General features: G+C 45.4%; 2 protein-coding genes across 3 annotated transcripts; one reads left to right on the top strand and one right to left on the bottom strand.

Moving 5' to 3' along the window:
• The first annotated feature begins 6,412 nt into the window (after positions 1-6,412).
• Positions 6,413-19,784, top strand: LOC136423602 (uncharacterized). Of its 2 annotated transcripts, none has more exons than XM_066411833.1 (16): positions 6,413-6,972; positions 10,569-10,893; positions 11,458-11,539; positions 12,039-12,100; positions 12,438-12,597; positions 13,360-13,434; positions 13,625-13,716; positions 13,915-14,077; positions 14,730-14,813; positions 14,935-15,080; positions 16,054-16,114; positions 16,413-16,551; positions 16,991-17,209; positions 17,759-17,898; positions 18,281-18,415; positions 19,331-19,784. In XM_066411833.1, exons 1-16 carry the CDS (start codon positions 6,819-6,821, stop codon positions 19,472-19,474), a joined length of 2,181 nt encoding a protein of 726 aa, XP_066267930.1. In that variant the 5' UTR covers positions 6,413-6,818; the 3' UTR covers positions 19,475-19,784. The 2 variants fall into 2 exon arrangements, with proteins under 2 accessions (XP_066267930.1, XP_066267938.1); XM_066411841.1 differs by lacking the exon at positions 6,413-6,972 and adding an exon at positions 9,768-9,873.
• Positions 18,859-22,798, bottom strand: LOC136423668 (zinc finger protein 665-like). Its single transcript, XM_066411940.1, has 2 exons — positions 22,625-22,798; positions 18,859-20,563 (listed from the first exon to the last, which is right to left on the bottom strand). The coding sequence occupies exon 2, from the start codon at positions 20,554-20,556 to the stop codon at positions 19,843-19,845; it is 714 nt and encodes a 237-aa protein (XP_066268037.1). The 5' UTR covers positions 20,557-20,563; positions 22,625-22,798; the 3' UTR covers positions 18,859-19,842.
• Between the last annotated feature and the right edge of the window lie 580 nt (positions 22,799-23,378).

Raw genomic sequence — 23,378 nt, 5'->3', positions numbered from 1 at the left:
AAGTTCAGTCAATATTTTGCTCATCTGTGCTTCAAACGCAAATGTGTTGCACGTCAATGAGAGCGCAAAATTAATGAAAAAGTCTCGACGGTGCCGTCATGAGCTGCCGCGGCAGTGCCGCCGCAGTGCCGGAGCCCAGCGAGAGGGGGGCTTTAATAGTGTAGATCTCATTATGACTGAGATCCAGATGTGTCAAGTTGTACAATCCTTCAAATTGTTCTGCAGAGATACTGCAGCGATATAGATATTGGATGCTGCAGCGAGATAGAGTCAACGTTTCCAGATATATCAGCGATGCCAAGTCACGGATATTGAAATTTTCAGCAATTAACCCTGAAGGATTGTTATCCAGCTTTAATGTTTCTAAAAAAGGCTGCTCACCTTGCAGCCTGAATTCCCACCCCACTTCCACTCCACTTAGATCAAGACGTTCTAACTTCTCCAGCCCAGCGAACGTACCGACCTCGATGGTCTGTAGATTGTTATAAGACAGGTCTAAGGGGATGCCGGGCGGTACTTGGTTTAGAGGCGCGCGGATTTGGAACCATGAATCACCTCTTGCACACACCACAGTTGTTGAGTTCCAGGTCTGACACACAGGTGGGTCGAGTTCTCCTCTAACCCGTCCATGTTGGGTGATGAACGCGGAAACCACAGCTAACCAGACTGCGAGAAGAGCGGGTTTAGACTCCATGGCGATCTGTTCTGCCATATTCTTCTCGTTGTCAACCTGTAGAAAATATGCACATTTCAGGTAGCAAGATACGCCAAAAATAGTTACTCAAGCAACTGGATAAAATTTTGAAAATTTTGAGCAGTCTACTTATCAAACCAAAGAAATGATTTCTTCGGCTACCAAAAACATGTTAAAACGCAACTCATGCGCCGGGCTTGTATATACGCACAAGTGTGACAGGCCCTTGAGGTAGGGGTTTAACTGTCGTGGTTGAAACACTTATATGCCTGTTTCTACCGCCCAGACGAAATCCCTTAGACTCACACGAACGAATAGCTTTTTTTCTTACCTCAGAATTGCGCAGAATACTTCTCTTTCTTCGTCGATAGATCCCGGAGATGTCACTAGCTGTAACCGCAGGATTCGTCTACACTGTATTTCCGAGTTTCTCTCGGCCGCACAACAAAAGCCTTTCGCTTGATTTGGACCCGTGAAACCATGAGCTACAGGCCGGCGTGGAAGTTTTTGTTGAAATGTAAGAAAGCTGCCCTAGACCAGGAAACAACGCAGGCCGTTTATACTGGGTTCCGGATCCAAGCAGAAGTTGTCTGGGAACATTACGACCTTTTTGTTATCTGACAGTCGGGCCCCGATTAACCAACCCGCGTGTTTCCTTCTCGCGACAGTTCTTTATTTTATAGACCTCCTGTTTCTTATCATGACGGTACACACCACGATTCTTCCAAATCTCCAAGCAGATCTGCACGGCGCAAAATCGCGATGTCGGCCAGAGAAGCTCGTCCTACGGGGCCTGACTGGAGCTTCTCTGGCTGACATTACGATTTTACCCCTTGTAGATCTGCTTGGAGATTAAATCTTCCGCCACAGGGTGGTAGTGCGTGAGAACAAAATGACGTAATTACGTAAGCGTTTGGAGACTCTTTGGAGGTACTCTCCAAGCAGAGGATGGCTTCCGGCAGGTTTTTGACGTGTTTTAACCTGGGTTGGCTAGACAAAAAAATTAAAAGTAGAAAGCCCAACAAAAACGCCTAAAAACACGTCAAAAACCTGCCGGAACCCCTCCTCTGCTTGGAGAGTATTTGGAGGGTCCAGGTTTGAGTTCACATCGCTTATAGTCCAGCTGTTGTGTATTAACATGCCAAGGCCTAGGAAAATTAATATTGTGTTTCCGATTGCGGTCATGAAAAAATAAGGTCGGTAGGTAAGGATTCTCTCTCGCACAGATGGAGGAGACCTCCAAGCAGATGTGGAGAGGGAGGGTCGGACATGCAACTTTTTGTCCACTGCCTTTTATTATTTTCATTATCATTTTTTAATATTTTTTATCCATATGCCTGTACTTAGCCCGCGATAGGGCATGAATGTACAATAAAGGTTATTGCTAGTTGTTTTTATTCTTGACGTTGTACTCAACGTCGCGGGTTCGAATCCCGATCTGCCGGTCATGGTCAGCGTTAGGACACGACTAGTTGATGATTGGGGTGATACAGTGTAGATTGATTTCGAAATAGCGCTCCTAGCGGTTCTATTTTGAACAGCAAGATATTGTAGTCAGGGACCTCGTCGTTTAGCCGACCTAATAAGCATAGGCCTTTTCCTGGCAGCTTATCTGTAATTTCTAGCCGGTCTTTCTGACTATTGGTAATCAACACCGTAAAAAGTCCCCGGCGTGTGCAAACAAACCTGGGCGGACCGACAGCACTCCCAGCACCGAAGAAATAAATCGGGAGCTCCCGATAGGATGGGCACCAGGCTACCAGACATTCAACGATATATTGTACTTATTGTACTTCAATGAAAGATGCGTAAGTTTGATATATTAACTAAGTATTTCAACTGCGTTACCAGTATACTTCTGTTCTTGCCTGCATTTAGTCTATTGGGGCAGAAATGTACAAATAATAAAGGCTTTCATCATCAATAATAAGCTGTGAAAGGGGTAGTCAGTTCCACAAACAATACCGTACAATACAATTAACCCCTCGCGTGACAAGTCAAAGCCTTGCTGCTCATCCACAATACAGAAGTTAATGAGGCAAATGGATGGGCTTTACAAACTCGATGCATGCACCCGGGCACTACGCCATTCACACTTACCTGGCAGAGATGGCTCGCTGATCATAAAGCATTCCCATCAAAGCCAAGAGTGGTTTCCCTATAATCGTTTGGTGTACCCTTAATGTTAAGGGTCAGCTTTCATCGTATAGTCATTACTATTTTTTGTTTGGTCTACTCTACCATAAAAAAAGGGCTTTACAAAATCGATCCAGTTGCTTGACTACTTTTTTTCTACTGTGTATCTTATCACCTGGATGTCTAACCTTTTGATCAACGTTTGTTACGTATCATTTCAAACTTCAACTTGTATGAAAAGCAACCATTATAGGAGTGAAACGTCTGCTTAGGAAATGTTAAGTGGGGAGGGGGGGGGTGCGGACGCACTCAGACAACGAATTCGGACATATCATTTCCTTATACTCTCTCTGGATCTCTACACGGAATCCCTTGTTAAAACGCCATGCCCCGGGGGGACAGCGTCACAATGGTTGCCATGGTAACAGAATGATTGGGATGTTCGTGTTTTGAGAAGACCGCAGGCAAACGTTTATCCGTCCTTTGTGAAAGGTATTAAGAAAGTGGGTCGCCTGGTTTTGTTGATTACTGCGTGCCACATTTGTCGCCCATCCATGTAAGATATTTCCCAACGAGGCGTCAACATTCCTGACCTGTATGTTGTTGTCAATCAGCCATGTCGTTATTACATGTCATTTCACAAATATGTTCAAAAGACTGGATACTACAGACAGATTTGAATTTAGTAATAGTAATATATAAAAGGCTGCCTTATTATTAGGGAAAAATACCGAAAGCCATGATTAGCCCCACTCGATCGTAACACTTTATCTTATGCTAGCCCTTATAGTATCAATAGTCAGCTGCAGGATCGTCCGATGTTAAGTTTTATTCTATACTTCTATTTTATGCTCATGACTATTTTTTGGGGTTTCGTTTTGTGTTTTGTTGTCTTTTGTTGTCATACTTTCCGTGCCCAGTTTGGAAATCTGACCCTGCCATTATTGTACCACTTTCTACGACCTTTTATCATGTAGCGTTTCTGTGGTGTCAGATTACCCACAGAACGTAAACAAGCCCCATTTTTACACGGATTACTGACAGAAACATCCCGCGTGACATTATTAGAAGATCCTTAAATCTCGCTGTGCGTCTTCTGCGGATTAGAAAGGCAGAGAAACTTGTGTCGGTACAAAACTCATAACCAGCATCTCTAGTGGGTACTTCCGGTCTGAGTGTTTTTTGATGTCCCGATGCACAGGCACAGATTAAGCAGGTAAGTACAGGTAACGTCTCCGTGATTTAGCACACCTATTTCTCATGTCAAAAATCACTGACCCGGAAGACTCACCTGTACTGACGGACGTCTCGGAGAAGAGACTGAATTTCTTAATGTTCCGAGTCTTCCGACTATTTTATTTTCTTATCTTTCTTTTGTGAATGTTTTGACCCTTAACCTTATAAACACTTGGACAAGTCTATTCGTGACAAGTGTAAAATGAATTCAGACCTCTATCAAAATCCAGCCAATAATTGATGTGATCGAGTTGATTTCTACTCCACCAGTGTTTGAGGGTCACTTAGCGACAACAGCCTGCAGCTGAATAGCCTCCTCTGCAGGCTCTACGAATAGGGCTTTTGGGGGGATTATTTATAGTGTGCTTATTTTTTCTTTCTTTCTGATGGATGGCATATCAGTTCTAATTGTACCCTATCTTTTTTTTCTTTTAGGGAATCGAGTACAACTAGAACTGATGTGCAAAAGGGGCATTATAATCCCATAAAAAGGCCGTCAGGTAGAGTCTGCTAACGAGGCTAGCAGCTAAGTGACCATCGACCTTTCCGGGTACAGGATCTCTGCACGCACCGCGGCACGTGCCACTTCTGTGGTACACTTTTCTGTTGTAAGGTTTCCTGGGATGCTATGACAGAAAAAACCCATCGACAAGGATCTATGACGACTTTTTACCTCACAAGACACCTGGAATTTGTGCAACACATCCGTGATTGTCCTAAGAAAACCTTCAATTTGTCGCCGTCGTAACCCTGTATGGTACGACGGATGTGACACGGAGTCCGTACGGAGACCGGAGCGTCGCACGGGGCGACGTTTACTCAGCGTCGGCGCGTGGATCGATATGAGCCCGAGATAAGTCGGGGAGAGAGGCGGTGTGGCGTCGGCTGTTTGTTTGTATAGCATGACCTGTAAACCACCTTTTGGAGTAACACACCAGTTTTGTACAGTAAGTACAAGCTGTGTATGACCGGATTGTGAGGTTTGAACCACTCACACCGTGAAGGACCCTACTCTTTTCGATAAATGCGGTGGTTGAGGTGCGACTGTCCTCAAACACGGGACCTCCAGCTTTACGTTCCATCCGAGAGAACTTCCTTAACCGAAGCTAGGTACTCATTTTCACCTGAGTAGAGTGATGAAATGGGTGCACAACATTGGGGCTTGCTAGGGATCCGAACCCAGAACCTTTAGATTCAAAGTCAACCACCCAACCAAATGACCACCTTCGTGCGTTCTACGTGATGTTTTGACGGAACGAACTGATCCCGTCAGCCACATACTTTTGTTGACAGGGCGACACGTTTTGAACCTTCCGTACCCGAACACAAGTCAAGTGGTGACACGAGTTTAATTTTTCGTGACTGAAGTGGCAAAACTGTGTGACAGCCAAGAAGTCAATACGAAGAAAAGACGTCTTAATCCCCAGGCTTAACTGCCGTCTTCAGAAACCGGATTAGAGCTTGAATATAATGGCAGTCGGACAAAGGGGATAATTTGGTGAAGGTTACAGCGTAGCGCAGTAACCCAGGCCCGTGGATTAACGTCCATTTCTGTCGCCAGGGCCCACACAACAACGCTCGCAGTCCGGACACAAGTGCCACTCGCACCCGGGACAAGAGCGCGCTCTCAGCCGCGGTTGCGGAGAACTTTGCACCTGTTGAACTCTAGTCAGGACTCCCGCCCAGCACCGCTGGTATGTCAACCTCTCAGCGTCGCTCTCGTACGGAGAGGTTACACGATCTCTAACGAGGTCTGGTTTGAGAGTTCCTCAAGATATTCTCAAGATATATTCTCTTGGACACGGCATTCGCTACAGCGGATTATGTATATCGATAGTTGATCATAAAACAATGTTTTCAATAGAGTCGTCGCAGTGACCAGGATCCAGCCGTAGAACAGTCTACAGGAATTTTTTGTAAGAACAGGAGTTCCAACGTTCGAATTCGGTGTTCGAATGTTCGATAGCGGTACACGCGAAACGAGTTCGAATCGTTCTATAGAAGACCGTGTAATTCAAGTACAAGACCGTGCGACACAAGTAGAAGCTCGTGTGATAACGTAAAATATACGGACCGGCCGGAACACCCGTATCAAACGTTATCACGGCCCAGGTATGACACGGATGTCAGTACAGCAATATAGCTGATACCCCGTCGAGAATTCAGATTTCACTACATGTAATTAGTAATCACATGCGGATTGGACACATTATAGCCAGGGCATAGCGACCTGGGGGTCAAATTCAGATCTGTAATTATAAGGACGGTCACGGAAATTTCTTCCTGAAAATATCTGACAACCGAAGAATGTAATTTCACTTTAGCGCTGAATTTTGCTGCTCCCAAGTCTCACGGAAATTTAAACGGACGAAGACGCTGGTGTGTACCTTGTCTGGAGTCGCCTGTTGGCAAGGTGTTATTGCACCTTCAAAGGAAGCGCCGTTCGCAGGTGAGTCATTGTCGTGCGGTCTCTTCAAACACTGGAAAAAACTTCCAAGGATATACAGCACGCCTGGGACCTCTCACATGGTGTTTGTGTGTCTCAAGACTTTTCAGAAGACGACTCGAGAATGCACCAAGAGACGGGACACAACAGTGCAAGGAGTACGCCAAGCAAAATTGCCCAGAAGAAACTTTAGGCTTAGGAATTCCAACATCTGTGGTTGTCACTAGACGTAAATTTACGCTTCATTGTCCTTTTGAACAAAACGTCAAAGTTACAAACTGGGAAAACCTACGGAATTGAGACTCTATGGCTTCGAGAACGGCGGAGGGTAGCCAGCCAGCGGATCCGGCGGCGACAGAGCGCAGGCCCTCCCGCAGTGACGCCAGGGTCGCCACGATGCTCAACCGGTTCGGTCCGAAGTCGCACCTGGAGACACCCAACATGCTGCATACGCACAGAGGTGAGTGGAAGTCGTATTGTAAGACGCAAATGTTGGTTTGTCTTAGATGTCTCCTTCTTATTTTCTGAAGATCAGTATGTTTTCCTGTTGAGTCTTAACTTGACCTGTGAGACGTTTTCCTGAAATAACATCCTAAAAATATTCAACTGTCATGCCCTCCTTTAACCACCTGTGTATATAAGCTATACAAGCCCCTGCCTTTCTGTACATTCTTACGATGCATACACAAATTGTGTGGCATGGTTGACAATACCACCCGTACATCACAAGGGTCTCGGGTTTTATTCCCGGCCGGCCATAGGTCTGATTAAGGACATTATATCCTTGGTCTGATCATAGCCTCTACCAGGCTCCGTCCTATCGTTGGGAAAATAGAAGAAATCAGCCGAGGTACTCCGCTATACAGTGAAGCGCCATTATCGATAATGGAGCTTCACTGTACAGCGGAGTACCTCTGCTGATTTCTTCATTTTTCCCAACGATAGGACGGAGCCTGGTAGAGGCTAGTCTGATCATAAAACTCGACATGTACGCAACATGTATATATGAATGGAATGTGCAGTATGACTTCGAGCGCGTTAAAGAACCCACCACACTTATCGATAAAATGGGCACCAATTAGTCCCTTATCCATGTAGGGGAGGGGGACATTCACAAACGATTGAATCAAAACAGTGCTTGGAATCTACATGTGAAAGTTATCGACGTTCCTGTGTTGGTAGACAAAAAGAAATTATTTTTCCCAGGGGCCCGATTACTCTGAACACTACACCGGTGGCAGCTCAAGAACTTGCAAGTCTGTGCTATGGTGAAAGTTGTCAGAAAGGTTGCTAGAAAAAGACACAAATCATAGTTTCAAAATAGTGTCCTTAGGATTGAAGGTTCTTGGTATGGTTTCGTTCAGATGTTGATACAATAGTCACTCTTCTTCCTGGAGTCCAGCAAAATAATACAAAAATAGCAACAGCACACATTAAAAAAATTCACATGGTTATGCAGCATCTTTTCGTGTAGTTACTTTGTACGCCTTGACTTCTGATCACCCATCAAAGAATGTGTTTAACACTAAATTTGACTTATCTAAACAAATCTAATTCCATAAAAAGCCGTGTCTCTTTTAAATTGTTCAAACGGAACAGATCCCATGCTGACAAATTCATTTTATAAGGCTTAACAAAAGAGAGGATGGCTTTTGTTTTTTTCTTGTCTTCGTGTGTTGCGTTGATTTTTTCATTCTTTTTCTGTGCCACCATAGTCTTCCTGGACTTCTTATCAAAAACAAACACTGTATTTACAGTAAGTATATATACCGTCGCATTTACAGTAATTAACAAGCCAAAACCCTACGATAAAACGACATACAATCACATTAACAGTAAGTGTAAAGTCGAAACGCTTTGATAAAGCAGCTGTTAAATGTACTACTGGTAACACAGTGTTTGTTTGAGCCTTTATTTATTCATGAAAAGCCGAAATCGGCACGCAGACTGCTTTTCATTGCTTATTGAGGTCATGAGGGAAGAGGTACATGTTTGTAAGGGTCAGACAAAACATAACCAATTTACAGATCATGAGATTGAAGTCCTGATAAATCAATTAATGTATAGTCACAACGAATCCATAAAAAAACTTACACTTGCATGGTATGACAGCAACACATAAGACAAGATAAAAGCGTGGTCCTTGTCCATTCATTCGGGTCGTTTCAGTTATTGTAAAAGTCTCTTAGAATAGGACAGAGTTTGAGACCGTATGTGTGTCTGGAAGTAGACTGTTTCAGACCTCTGGTTTCAGACAATGTTTCCCCAAAACGTCACTTGCAAGAGTAGCTAAACGCAGCGAAGAGATGAACTAAAACAAGCAGAAGCCTTACATCTGCTTAGAGATTTTAAACAAAAAGCCCACCCCTGACGACAGACAATGTGAAGAGTCCATTCAACAGGTGTCTGTTCACACCCTCGCACTTTCCCGCGAGACTTGGTCACCATGGCTACCTCGGAACCACAAAATGGCGCCCTGACATACAGGTTGTCGGTATTCCCGTGGGACGAGGGTGTTATTTGTTGTCAGGTTTGGAGAAAAAAGTAAACACGGACGACAAAGAATCGGCCTGTTTATGAACTGAGTGGTCACGATACGTTAATGTTGGGTAGTGTTTCCAACAGCTGACACAAAGACAGGTAACACTGTACCTGTGTGGGGTGCCAATGATCTAGTTATTAATTAGCTTTTGACAAGGAGGTTGTCAGATAGGAAAAAGAAAAAAAAATTGACCCAACAGAAATACAGTGAATCTCCACTACAAACTATGAAATAAAAACACAAAAATTAATCTGAATATGTAAAATATGTAATATCTTGTTACAATCATGTAGGGATAATCAGATATCTCGTGGTCAATTGCAAGATCCAGGGGGGGGGGCGTCTAGTCTTTACTGCCACCTTACTAGTAAAGTTGTTCAGACGTTTGACAGTACATTTACATAGTAAACAAACATGATTGCTTTAACAGTGTACGAATGAAATCACTATGTTTATGAAAAAAAACGATTACATGTAAAAAGAAAACGGTTCAGACGTACACACACAAAGCAACGTTCAACGGTTATCGGCAAAACTGCCCGCGTCGTATCGTCTCCTAGGAGACCGACGTCAAAATCCCTGCAACAGAAATGGGTGAACGACCATTGGCGGAAAACAGCGCCCCTAGCGATCTGGATTGGTATTGCACAGGCTCTGCCACCTGCCTCTCTGGAGACCGCAACCTGTCAAACCACCCAATGCCTAATGATCTGACCCATAATTTAACTTTTCTTATGCAAAATTTCAACATTCATGTCGACACCACTGCACAATCTGGCCACCATTCGAGCTTCCGTTTGCCACTTCGGTCCGTTTAAGGTACGTCTCAGCTGTTTTCTTGTGAAATAAGACATGGTTTTTGCAGGTCTAAGAAGCGTTTGGTTGTCACATTCGCCCGAGGTGTTTTAATACATCCGTAAGTACCGATAGATATACTTTCGAGTTGATTTAAAACTACCCGCCGACCACAGCAGCTTGCAATTGAGACAAAGAAACACACACACACACACACACTGATCTTATTCCCTGTACCGCCAAGCAAGCTTGTCCCTACCTAACTCTTTTTTGATATTACCCAAATATAGTCTATAATTTGCCAGATGATTGTGTTAAAATGTGAGAGAAGATAATATTGACCTCGAGTCTTCGGCCCGATTTACACGCGAGTTTTTGGAGTCGACTCGGGGCTGTGTTTTAGGAGCTTTGGGTTACTCGAGCGGAGTTTTCCTACAAAGCCTGGCTTGGACTTTGGGCTTCAGATCACAAACACCTGCATGGAACTTTGGTTGTGGCTCACCGTGAGACCGGCTCAGAGCTGAGAAAGAAGGCTGGGTTTACACACGCGTTTTTGACTCAACTCGGAGTCAATTCAGAACTGTGCAAGGAGAACCCTAGGCCACTCAAGTTGCATTTTCTAGTGACTAGAAAATGCAACTTGAGTATTACTTAATCCACCCTAAATTTGTTAAACTGTATGTAGACTTCCTGAAACCATTCTTCCTTTTTCCCACCAGAGTCGCCGAGCCCGTACCGAGGCCACCTCGCCGTTCCCTCGCCGATCCCCTCGACCCAGTCCGAAGAGGACCCCGAGGAAGCCCCCGTGGGTAAGACCGCAGCGCCGGGGAGACGCAGCGAGGCCCAGCGCCGACAGACCCTGATCCGCCTCCTGCTGAGCTCCGTACAGGAAGGGACCGAAGAGGAGGGCGACATGCTGAAGAAACATCTGACGTGGGCCGCCGGGCTCTCTCTGGAGGCGAGCGAGGAGGCCAAGCTGCTCCGGAAGGACTCCGGAGTCACTCCGGAGGAGACGATGCTGAGGCTCCGAAAGCTGTCACTGAGGTACATCTGGCTTGGCTAGACATACTGGATCATATTGTTGTATTTTTCCTTCGTCCCAAAGGGATGGATTATTGCTTTCATGGGAGACATGTCTATCTGTCCGCCTCTCTCTCCCTCTCTCCCCCTCTCTCTCTCTCTCTCTCTCTCTCTCTCTCTCTCTCTCTCTCTCTCTCTCTCTCTCTCCTGCAGCTGTCTCTCCATCTTGAATCCGGGAATGTCACTCTTGTTAGTCTTTTGGAAGGGACGTAAAACAGCTTCATTACTCAGGCCGGTACCTACTGGCTGTAATAATGATACAGCATGGTGTAATAATGATGACGATTATGATGGCTGGTTCTTCGTGTCCGAAGATCAATGGGAAGGCTGTCCTCCTTTGCAGGCTCTCCTGTGGCTGTGTAGCCCAATCCTTGATCTGCACGCCCTGCTGCAGGTGGGCAATGTTAAGCCCTGTGTAGGTGCACGTGGTGACTGGGCAGTTGCAGCTTTCCTGCGGCTTCTCCTTTCTAATAAATAATACAACATGCTAGATTATGAACAAATGCCCGTTTTGTTGTTTTCCAACAGGAGGAGGCGTCAGTCTCTAATGTCGAGTCGATCATCCAGCGTCAGACAAGCCATCCACACACAGATACACACTCCGCAACAAGTGAGTAAATTCCAAACTAAAACATCTCCCAAATGAAACAAGAAGCCGATAAGTAACACTCCTATTGCTAAGGTCACAATTCCCAAACCGGGGCCCGGCCGGGCACTGAGGTTGCGGGAACGAAAATTTTAAAAGACAGCAAAACACACAGAAAGGTTGCAAACATTAATAATGAGCACCATTTGTGTCTATTCTTGATATGAATTGTTTGATTTTCATGCAAAAAGCCCGGCCAGGTCCCGGTTTGGAAATGTGACCTAGCCATTAGACATCATCCAGACATGCTAAGTTGCTAACCCTAGCCATTTGGGAAAATATAGATGTCAATGTGCTAGCTTTTGGGAGTAGAAATGGTTCGAAATGAAAATCTCATTATACACTTTGGCAGTAGGTAATTATTACTAATTTACCGGACAGGTCTCTCTTATTTTTTTAAAGCCTTTTTGGTCGCCTCAAAATGCCGTAAATTAATTTTGTTTGTTAACGTGTTTGCGTACAGATCCGCAGACGATGGAGAAAGGCCGTCCGTGCCGTGCAACTTGTGCTGGTAGCGACCAGGGCGTAAGTAGGATACTGTAAATGCAGAAAAGTTCGCGGTGGTTTGAAAACAAGATACCCAAGCCACTACCAGCAGCAGAAATTGAAAAATACTGAATTGAGTGTTTGATTTAAGTAGAATAATCTCGGCACTTATGTGAGCCGCTGGCATGAGCAGGCCTGGTGCTTTACAATCACAATAAGTTTGGTCTCACGGGAAAGAAAATCACACAAGCTTTCCAACGATGTATAAATCATTAAAATTGAGCAAGAAACAACGGAAATATGATCGATCAAATTTAAGTTTCTATGGTTAGAGTGTACATATATTGTCGTTTCAAAACTCTTTATTTCTTCACAGACGGAAAGAGTACATGGAGAGAATGAGTAACCGGCTGAAGTCTTTCGGGCAGCTGCAGGCCGAGATCGCGCTGAACGCCAAGGTCACCGGACCACCTCAAGGTGAACATGGCCGACCGGACCTGTCCTTTGACCCCAGTATCTTCAAGGCAAACCCCGTGGTAGGTTCGGATTCATATTCAGTTTTAATTGTCATGACTTTGCATGTGACAATTTCATAGAAATATGCACGTGAAGTGCGTCATAATTTACAGGGGCTCATGATTTGTAAAATTTACTATGTAAAAATTGACTATAACATTACGAGTTCAAAATAACATTACACGAACAGATTGAAATAATGCACCAATTCAAGTTCCCTTTTACATAAACAACTTCAATAACTTGACAGTTCGAGCAGTGGAGTTACATTAGTGGCAATGTTCAATGTTCATCCGTAACACAGTACAGTAAAAACTTGTTGTGTCAACAGGAGACGTACTACTTGGATGAATGAATGAATGGATGGATGGATGAATGAATTAATTAGTGAATAAATGAATGAGTCAGTGAATGAATGGATGAATTAATTAATTAATGAATGAATCAGTGAATGAATGAATCGGTCGAATGAATGAATGAATGAATGAATGGGTCAAAATGGAGGACACCCCAAGATAATTATGACCGACAGACTTTAAGACCAACTCTGTGGTGGGTACTACTTGAATGAATGGATGAATGAATGAATGCAACAAGTAATTCAGTGAGTGAATGAATGAACGAAATAATGAATGAACGAAATAACGAATGAATGAACGAATGAATGAATGAATGGGGTTTTGAGAGTGAGTGGGTGTGTGAGTGAGTGCGAATGGGTGAATGAGTGATTAGAAGTTGAAGGTTCAGCCATTGGAAAATGAATGCTTTTCTTTCTGCCACAGTTGGAACTCCCCCAAGACGTACAGGACGCTCTGAAGACAAACCCAGCCTACAGGAGACCGGAGCAGATCTCCAAGGTCAGACAAGATATTCGACCTTGAACATACATTCTGTTTGTAGGTTTACCGTCCTTAAGTTTGTTTAGACAACTAATATGATAAACAACTTGAGTCCGAGGTCTCTGAAAGAATTATTGAAAGAATGATTCTCAATCCAAAGTCACATACACAATCATGTCTCAAGTTCTTGACATTTTCTTCTGGACAGGCCTTGCGCGCCCTGTGCGTGGCGTCTGAAGCCTTCGCGCAGCTGCCAGTGCACATGCGCGAACAGCTGGTGAAGGTGGGCTGGTATGACAGGTGGGAAAAATGGACCTTATCGCCTTTGACCTTTTATCTTTGACCTTCACATTTGACCTTTCCCTTTCCACTAAACAAGAATCCTATCCATTTTGCTCCCAAGTTTTGAGATCCACAAGCCATAATCAACTTTGACCTTACATTTTCGCTGTTCACCTTTGACCGTTGAACATTAACCTCTCACCCCTTTGCCCCCAGTTTCGAGACAAACAGGATCATCGTCCGCGAGGGTCATGACCCCACCAGCGTGTACTTCATCTTGAACGGCAAGGCGTCGTCAACGCGCGTGGAGACGGACCTCGTCACGGGGAAGCCTTACGTCAGGACCATGGGCTTCCTCAAGGCGGGAAGCTACTTTGGCGTGAGTATCTGTATAGCAGGTATAACCATCCTTCGGCGTAACACACCAGCTGCTGTGTATATGTATATCCAATATAACCGCCTTCAGCATAGTACACCGGCTTCTGTATCTTTATCTTTATAGCAGGTAAAACCACCCTCTAGCGTAACACGTCAGCTTCTGTACCTAGAATTTAGTTTCAATTTTATTGAAGAAGGGGCAAGGATACGCTTGTGGCGGACTTTCTTCGGACACAACAAAACTAGCCTGGATTCCAGCCTTATTAGCTTTCCGTTCGCCACCAATTGGCGAGGAGCGGAGCTTGGGTAGCGAACAAAAGACTTATAAAGCTGGACTCCAGGCTACAACAAAACAGCACTTACCTGCCGACGTTTTGTTAGTCACACTGCTTCCTTCCTCGAGGCGATACTGGCTGTCGCTACTTCACACTGCAGCTAGGTGTCGCTGCAGCAACGAGAATGCGGTCCCAAACGTGACTCATGTTGTATCCTCCTGGAACATCACCATTCATGACGTTTGTTGCACTAGTCTTCCCCTGGCCTTCAGATTTTCGAAAAGACACACTGTTTCTCAGTAAGGGTAAAAAAAGGGTAACAACTAATATTTTACTTGGATGTGACTAGAATGTCTCCTCCCGTTTCTATGGTTACAGGACCATGCCATTCTGCAAGGGGTGCCGCACAACCAGACGATCGTTTGCAGTGAGAGAGTCTACCTCATAGCGGTGGAGAAAGAGGTAAGCGGCGATTCATTGCATACTTTGCCATTAAAGTGAATGAGTTTATATCGAATTAAAAGCAACGCTTTAAAGTAAAATGATGCATATGATTCCATTTCTTTTTTTGTTCGCTCTACAGAACTTTATCGAGTCGGTGATGGACAAGACGTCTGGCCGCGAACCGAAACACATCACTTTCCTGCGCTCCGTCTACAGTTTGCAGGACTGGCCCATGGGGGCGCTGCCGCACGGCGACCACAGCATCTGGTACTACAAGCACTTCAGGTAAGCACAGTACACGCCTGCAGTTTGCAGGACTGGCCCCTGGGGGCGCTGCGGCACAGGGGACCACAGCATCTGGTACTACAAGCACTTCAGGTAAGCACATCACCTTCCTGCAGTTTGCAGGACTGGCCCATGGGGGCGCTGCTGCACGGGGACCACAGCGTCTGGTACTACAAGCACGTCAGGTAAGCACAGCACCTTCCTGCAGTTTGCAGGACTGGCCCCTGGGGGCGCTGCCGCACGGCGACCACAGCATATCTGGTACTACAAGCACTTCAGGTAAGCACAGTACACGCCTGCAGTTTGCAGGACTGGCCCCTGGGGGCGCTGCGGCACAGGGGACCACAGCATCTGGTACTACAAGCACTTCAGGTAAGCACATCACGTTCCTGCAGTTTGCAGGACTGGCCCATGGGGGCGCTGCCGCACGGGGACCACAGCATCTGGTACTACAAGCATTTCAGGTAAGCACAGCACGTTCCTGCAGTTTGCAAGACTGGCCCGTGGGGGCGCTGCCTCACGGGGACCACAGCATCTGGTACTACAAGCATTTCAGGTAAGCACAGCACGTTCCTGCAGTTTGCGGGACTGGCACATGGGGGCGCTGCCGCACGGGGACCACAGCATCTGGTACTACAAGCACTTCAGGTAAGCATAGCACCTTCCTGCAGTTTGCAGGACTGGCCCATGGGGGCGTTGCAGCACGGGGACCACAGCATCTGGTACTACAAGCACTTCAGGTAAGCACAGCACGTTCCTGCAGTTTGCGGGACTGAATCCTGGGGGCGCTGCCGCACGGCGACCACAGCATCTGGTACTACAAGCACTTCAGGTGGGCGCGTACGTTAAGCTAAAAACAGTACCTTTTATTAGCCTCCTAAACCTTTACAAAGCGGCTAACACTTGTTATACTACGAACGGGTATGCAATACAAAAAACTTCTTAAATATTCATTTCATATCTCTGCACGCAGGAAAGACCAAGTGATGTGTCCGGACAGCAGTCAGTCCGAGTGGGTGTACGTCATCAAATCGGTAGGTTTACGTCACTAACTCGATATGTGTACGTCATCAAATCGGCAGGTCGATCGAGCAAATGAACAAGTGTAGTAACGTGGAAATGTATATCTTCTACTTTGGAAGTGTCTGATCTCTTATGTCAAAGGATGACGAGCAATTGCCCAAGATTTGAATAGCAAGTGCCAGGTACAAGAGAGAAAAATGGAGATAATAAGGAAACAAATTATAAGCAACTAAATGTTGTGAGTAAAAATATCGAGCCAGGAGAATTTAGAGTGTTGTAACACTTAAGCTCTACCACTCTCGTCCCCAGGGTAAATGTAAGGTTCTGAAGAAGACCCTGCTGAGCAGGAAGTTGAACACGCGACAGGCCAGTCCCTGGGTCAGCGCCGCGCGCCCCCTGCCGTCCATCTCCAGTACTGCAGGGAAGAACGCTCTCAGGAATCACGAAGGTAACCAGAAATTGCTCATATCACTTTTAAAGATACTTGAATTTAAGAAGAATAAAAATCAGTATCCCTGTATACCATTATGATGATAGATCTTTGTCTCTGTGTGTCACACTGCTCCAAAGGGCGGTTATACCTTGTATACAATACAGATACAGATACATTGTCTCTGGTGCACGCCACAGTTCTTCTCGACCTTGGCAGGTAGTGCACGGCATCTCCGGTGCTCGCACGAATAGCCCACGGCGTCTATTTGTTACCAGGTCCCGCGTTGATTTTAAGTCCGAGTTAGAATAATTCGGGGTCCCGGCCGAGCCCAAAATAGCCCGGGCGTCCCACGTAGGGGGCACGCCCGAAGGTGCAAAGAACAGCCCATGGACAGGGCCCCTTTTTGCAATTGGGACCTGATTCGGACTTAACTTCCCCGTCGTCTCCTGCCCAGGTCCGTTGTACCGCCGTCCGTCCACGGTGCCGCATCACTGCGAGGCCTCGTCACATCTCGTCCCGCCTAAAACCGCTCCGCCCAAAACCGACCTGTCGTCCGGCAGGGCGTTCGTCACGGACCTGGCACGTACCACTACCGGCAGGAGGGGGTGGCAGCACAGGGTCCGGCAGACGTTCCACAAGGAGAAGACATCGGCCCCACGGATTTCTGTGACAGGTCAGTACAACAAACATCTTGCATGGCTCGAAATACTGGGTGCATGTGCACCTTTGTGCACCCAAAATCGGAGCTATGCACCTACTAATTTTTGACTGTAGGTGCACCAGTGCACCTAGATATCTTTTAAGGCTATGGGGCTAAGGTACACAATTATTGTACACTGGCACATAGGATAGTCTTGGATTCTAGGTTATAGATTAAGAAAAGGCAGTAATGTAAATGCAGAAATGTTCGCGGTGGTTTTATGTTCGCGGTTTTCGCGGCGACCGTTTTACCGCGAACTTAAAACCACCGCGAATATTTTTGTCCAATATTGTAGTAGTATGTGACTATAGCGCTGTCGCAAACTAAAAACAACCGCAAACACTCCATTTTCGCCTTAACGCGAAATAAAAACCACGCAAACTTAAATGCATTTAAAGTATGTATTTGGACCGGAAGAAGAAGAATAAAAAAAATAGCAAAAACAAGATGTTACCCTTCAATAAAGGTAAACTAAAAAAAAGCATGTGTAGACCTGAAAACTTCTTGTCTCCCCTTCCGCAGATGAGGCGGTCCACTCCCACAGGAACCTCATCCAGGAGGAGACAGACCGTTTCCATAGCAACAGGAGGAGCCAGGGGGAGGAAGAGGACCATGATGCCTTTTTCCTCCACATCCAGACACTGGGAGAGAAGGACATCTTTGTACGTTGCATGTATTCGTTTCCCCTGACTTTTTAACTCCGGGTAGAGATGTCCTTGTAGCCCAACGGACCGTTCCAGTCAAAAACCATAAGCCCCGCCCCCTGTTCTATTTCGGACACCTCCGTCAAAAACAGCGCTTGACGGACGAAAATGGCCACGCCCCCTGGGTAATGTGTTACGAGCTCCCTACCCTTCAGTGCCCGAGCTGTTTTTGTTTTTCCTTTCGTTTTTATCCTGATCATTATTTTCGGTGTGTCTGTTTGTGTGTGTTTCCACACTTATTTGCACAAGCTAGACACATCGAGACACTGACAAAAAAAATTGGCCAAGGTCCCTGAATATGTGATGAAAGTTTATCTTATTTCCTGTCAATTTTTTTCAGGGCCTGACGAGCATCATGCACGAGGAGACCTCGGGCTTCAGCCTGGTGTCCGAGGGCTGCGAGTGTGTCGTCATCGCCAAGGACTTCTTCCGCGATCACGTGACAGAGGAGCTCAAGAGAAGGCTCAGAATAACAGTATGTTATAAGCCGGTTCAATGTTTCAACTGCTCGTGCGCAGCGAGGTGCTTTGTGGGTAATATGTCAAAGTTGAAGACCCCTCAGCCAAAAATCAAAACACGTCTGTATAAGCCCGAAAATGATTTCATGAGGTTGGTAGAATGTAGGATATTGGAGTGTCAGAAGCTCTGAAAAAGGTGTCTGACAGACACCGAAACGTCAGCAGGTGAGATTACCTGGTTGTGTACAAAGAATCTCCAATATCCTATGTCTGTATGTAGTATCAAGCATGGTCTAGATAAGACCTGTTTATAAGTTTTGTCAAAGGTAGACTGTTTACCGTATATACCTCCGGTATATTACCCATGATGCATCCCGCTGCGCATGAGCAGTTGAAACCATGAACGGGACAATTTGTGGCGGAAAAGAGGAGAAATTTAAAAAAAAACGACTGAAAGGCCTTCTTAAACAAAGTTGAACTTTAATTTCGCATACAAAAATTGGCCACCCCAAAGTTTTGCCTGTCCAATACGAACGTGTGTTAGTCATGTTCGAACGCGTTCGATCAAACGGCAGAGCTAACGTGTTTGAACGCGTTTCAATACCGGATGAAAGGACGGGCGTTCTCTCTACAATGTTAGTAGTTTAATTTTGTGAAGACTGGAATTTATAGGACTATGCAACATAAAACGCTATTCTTAAAGCAGAGGTTCGGCTCCGGCTTGTTTCAGAAAGCCCGACAAAAATGCCTAAAGAGACCGGTACCCCAAAAACAGGCCGGATCGGAGCCAACCTCTGCTTGGAGAGTAACGAAAAGCGGCCTTCCGGCCTTATGAATGAACAAACATTCTAACAAACAAACAAAGTTTTCTCTAGGTCATAAAAACGAACTAATCCTAAACTACTTTTAACGGTATTTTCCTCCCCTTCCAGCTTCGCCCACCCCCGACAGACGACGACATCATGCGAGTTTTACACGAACAGCACGCCTGGGAACGGTACAAAGCTGACTGCAGTGCCATCGCCGTTCAACAGGTGTCGCCTCTGAGGCTAGTGACCCGGCCACAATCAACATAGATTATATTTTCAACAAAATGAAACTCACTACTTTGAGACGCAGTCTTTCAATAAGGAATATGTTGCACGAAATGTTAAAATAGCACATGTGTAACTTTGATGAAAGAAAGTTTTATGTCGATAAAGACTACTTCCGATCCAGAAAGACTATTTCTGAAATATGATAGTTTTGCACTGGCAAAATCATTAGCTCATTGCATTACAGTGAAGGTGAAGCATACTTATGTACAATGCCATTCCTGACTCGTTCTTTTTGTTGTCACAAATAATACAACGTTGACTTTGACAATAAAATGGTTAAATGTGTAAAGTCCACGTCTCTGTGACATATTTTCATTGTAGATATTTTCATTGTAGAATATATAGTGTCAGGGTTTGTCACCGGTGTGGATTCTCATATGCTTGGATAAGGTAGACTTTTGAGTTGCCCTGTACCCGCACTCCCCACACATGTAGGGTTTTTCGTTGGTGTGTATTGCTAGATGTCGTGCCAGAGTAGATTTCTGTGCAGCAGAATAGTCACACTGGTCACATTTGTAGGGTTTCTCACCTGTGTGGGTTCTCATATGCTTGGATAAGGCAGACTTTTGAGTTGTCCTGTAGCCGCACTCCCCACACATGTAGGGTTTGTCACCAGTGTGTTTTATTAGATGTGTGGCCAGATTGGATTTCGATGCTGCAGAATAGTCGCACTGGTCACACTTGTAGGATCTCTCACCGGTGTGGGTTCTCATATGTTTTGACAAGTCAAACTTTCGAGTTGTCCTGTACCCGCACTCCTCACACATGTAGGGTTTGTCACCAGTGTGTTTTACTAGATGTGTGGCCAGATTGGATTTCGATGCTGCAGAATAGTCGCACTGGTCACACTTGTAGGGTCTCTCACCGGTGTGGGTTCTCATATGTCGGGATAACTGAAACTTTCGAGCAGCCCTGTACCCGCACTCCTCACATTTGTAAGGTTTGTCGTCCATATGATCCCTTACGCGTTGGGATGACTCGGATTTGGCCACGTCTGTGACCCCGTCAGCTCTGCAGTTCGTCTCGTTCCCAGGATGTTCCGGGATGTCTTCATCGTCCATCTTGGTACTATGTCACGAAACAAACAAAGATAAATGAAGGTGTAAACATTGAAGGGAACTGTGAAACGTTCCAGGATCTGAATTATTCTAGACTAAAAAAAGGTGAAGAAATGTGATTAAGGTGCAAATTCTTTACTTGAAGGAAATTCAAATACTTTCAGGGATATGCATTATTTCCTCACCTAAACGTACTCTATATATAACCTATTACGTCATGCCTGGGCCTGATACGGGTGTTCCGGACCGTGTGATAACTATCCGGATCACATAGGGTTCGGGAGGGTTATCACACAGGCTTCCATAGAATATTTCGAACGGATTTCGAACGCGTCGGTTGCGCGGCCGTCGGAAATTCGAATACCGGATTCGGAGATTGGAATCAATGTTGCTAGTAACTTGCTACAGTTTCTTGTTCGAGGACACAACGCTCCCTCAACTTTTGGCGCATTCCGCATTGAAATGTGTGTTTTCTCGGGTGGGTATGACCAAGGTATGACATAAATAAAATACAACACGTTGTATGCCGCATCACCCTCGTTCCCAGCCCTCCCGCGGGTCGGATCGCCCTCCGGCCTACGGCCGTCGGGCGATCCGACCCGCGGTCGGGCTGGTACCTCGGGTGATACGGAATACCCCGTGTTGTATTCTATATTTATTTTCATAGCGCCTGGCAGGCAAAACTAGGAAGCTGTTCATTCATTTATTGGTTTGGCTGTTTCGGACACACAACCAGTACTGCCCAACTAGCCTGAGGCTATTACAAAGAGCTCAGCCCTGCTGAAAAGACAAAACATCACAATGGCATAACGAGCTACAACAATGTAACTAGGAAGCTACAACACTTAACTTTATGTAGAATACAAACTCATTACACAGACGTACTACATCGTTGAGTAAATGTTGCAAAAACACGCATAAAACACAGTAACTGTATCAACACATTTACTGGACACTCCCTCACATCCAAAACACAGTTAGTGACCCGTCCCCTGACTCCCTCTCGTTCAAAACAGTTAGTGAACCGTCCCCTGACCCCCTCATACCTGTGCTAACAAACCATGATGGCAACCAGACGGAGGTACGTGGGACGAGGCAAACTTAGGGGTTTAGAGTATATGAAAACATTCGCCAGGTTTGCATCTTACACCACCCACATGCTTTTCACAAGTACATTTACCTCATAAATATCAAAGATAGATTAAAAGAGTTGTGTCTATTCTAAAACACATCGCAGAGTTGATCCAGTTTTCTGAAATTTAACTAAGGCCACAGCAAGTAATTTTTATGGATGACATCAGCGCGCTCATTAATTTTCGCCTGATTTCGAAATAAAAAACAAAAAAAATTTCATTGCCCTCCGACGGTGGTCAACATGCCAAAAATTGGGCAAATATGTCGTAAACGTTGACAGTCTAAGGTGTTCCATTGCATATGAATACCCAGTGTAGTTCCTGCCCATGATGGTATGACAAGCTGTTTTCTGCGTTTGTTCTAGTTAATTGAGCTGTATACATTTGTACACATCTTCAAGAACAGTTAAATGTTGACAGTCTAAGGTGTTTCGTTGCATATGAATACCCAGTGTGGTTCCTGCCCATGATGGTATAATAGCAAGCTGTTTTCTGCATTTGTTCTAGCAAGGACATTATATAAATAAGGGGAATATAGGAATCTTGTTTTTTTTTGCCCGCCTTGTTTTTTTTTCGCCCTATCTCATTAATTTTGGAGTCTGCGGAGGATGTCATCCATAAGATTTACTTGCTGTGGCCTAATGTGAGAAAATGCAGTTAAAAGTCACCCCCTTGTGACCCACCATTTTGTTTCGAGTACACACATCGTCTATGTTCAGATTCATCTACATAGATTACGTAGATTACGATTCAACCATCTTCAGCATAAAATAACGTCACTAAAATGACGTTAAATGTATTGATGTTCTTCTAGATCAACGCTGTGGGGCGGAAACAGGGATTCTTTGCTTTAAAAGGCACAAAAACATTGGAATCATCACACAAGTACAAAGTAAATAGGTCACAGACGATTCTGTGAAAACTCAGAGAAGACTTACATTGTATCAGCTCTCCGTGCGGCCTGCAGTTTACCTCGATTTCAGTCACGTCTGACACAAAAACTACGGACTGACGTCTGACAAAAGCCCGCCAAACGATGTTCCCGTGTTCGGCACAGTTCCACAACGGGACTACCTCAACCGACCTGACCGACACAAATGCCCCGGGCAGTTGGAATGCGGGTTTACGGAAAAGGCTGGGCTGTCTATCTGGACTGTCTAGCCGGGTTGGCCATCACGTCAGGTTCCACAACGGGACCGTCTCAGCGGACCGGCCCGACACAAACGCTCCGGGCAGTTGGACTGCAGACCGGGGTGAGGTTCCGGGCGGGGCACATAGGATGGGGACACCAGTTTCCTGATTGTCGTCACCATTAAAGTTAACTAGAATTTAGAGAATATCGGAGATTTCCTAGTCTATACTTGGCTCAGCACTAAAATCTAGTTTTAAATTCCTTTCGGTAGTTAAAATCAATGTCTAAGTTCAAAGCCATGCCTGAGGGGTGGCCCCATTTGGTCGCTCGTGGGGTACTCTTGGGGGAAATATGTGTTCGTCGTCACCGCGCCAGCTACAATTTGTAAGGTGACAGACGAAATTCAAAACAAACCAAAGCACATGTATTCAGATAGCGGCTTAACTTCCGGCTGTCTCGGTAAAACGGCCTGTTCCTAATTTCCTATATAAAGTGGGTCTAATCTGATTGGTCAAAGATGACAACGTAGTCCGGAAGATAATGCCATGAAGCGTACATGT

Source organism: Branchiostoma lanceolatum, chromosome 1 (genome assembly GCF_035083965.1).
Source record: "Branchiostoma lanceolatum isolate klBraLanc5 chromosome 1, klBraLanc5.hap2, whole genome shotgun sequence".
Lineage (NCBI taxonomy): Eukaryota > Metazoa > Chordata > Leptocardii > Amphioxiformes > Branchiostomatidae > Branchiostoma > Branchiostoma lanceolatum.
The sequence above is the reverse complement of the archived record's forward strand: the minus strand, read 5'-3'. Positions and strand labels throughout refer to the sequence as shown.

Excerpts from the sequence above, each read along its gene's own strand:
- LOC136423668 (XM_066411940.1), bottom strand. The coding sequence starts at position 20,556 with ATGGACGATGAAGACATCCCGGAACATCCTGGGAACGAGACGAACTGC.
- LOC136423602 (XM_066411833.1), top strand. The coding sequence starts at position 6,819 with ATGGCTTCGAGAACGGCGGAGGGTAGCCAGCCAGCGGATCCGGCGGCG. Across the intron at positions 10,894-11,457 it reads CTCCGAAAGCTGTCACTGAG|GAGGAGGCGTCAGTCTCTAA; the intron begins GTACATCTGGCT and ends GTTTTCCAACAG. Across the intron at positions 18,416-19,330 it reads AGAGAAGGCTCAGAATAACA|CTTCGCCCACCCCCGACAGA; the intron begins GTATGTTATAAG and ends CTCCCCTTCCAG.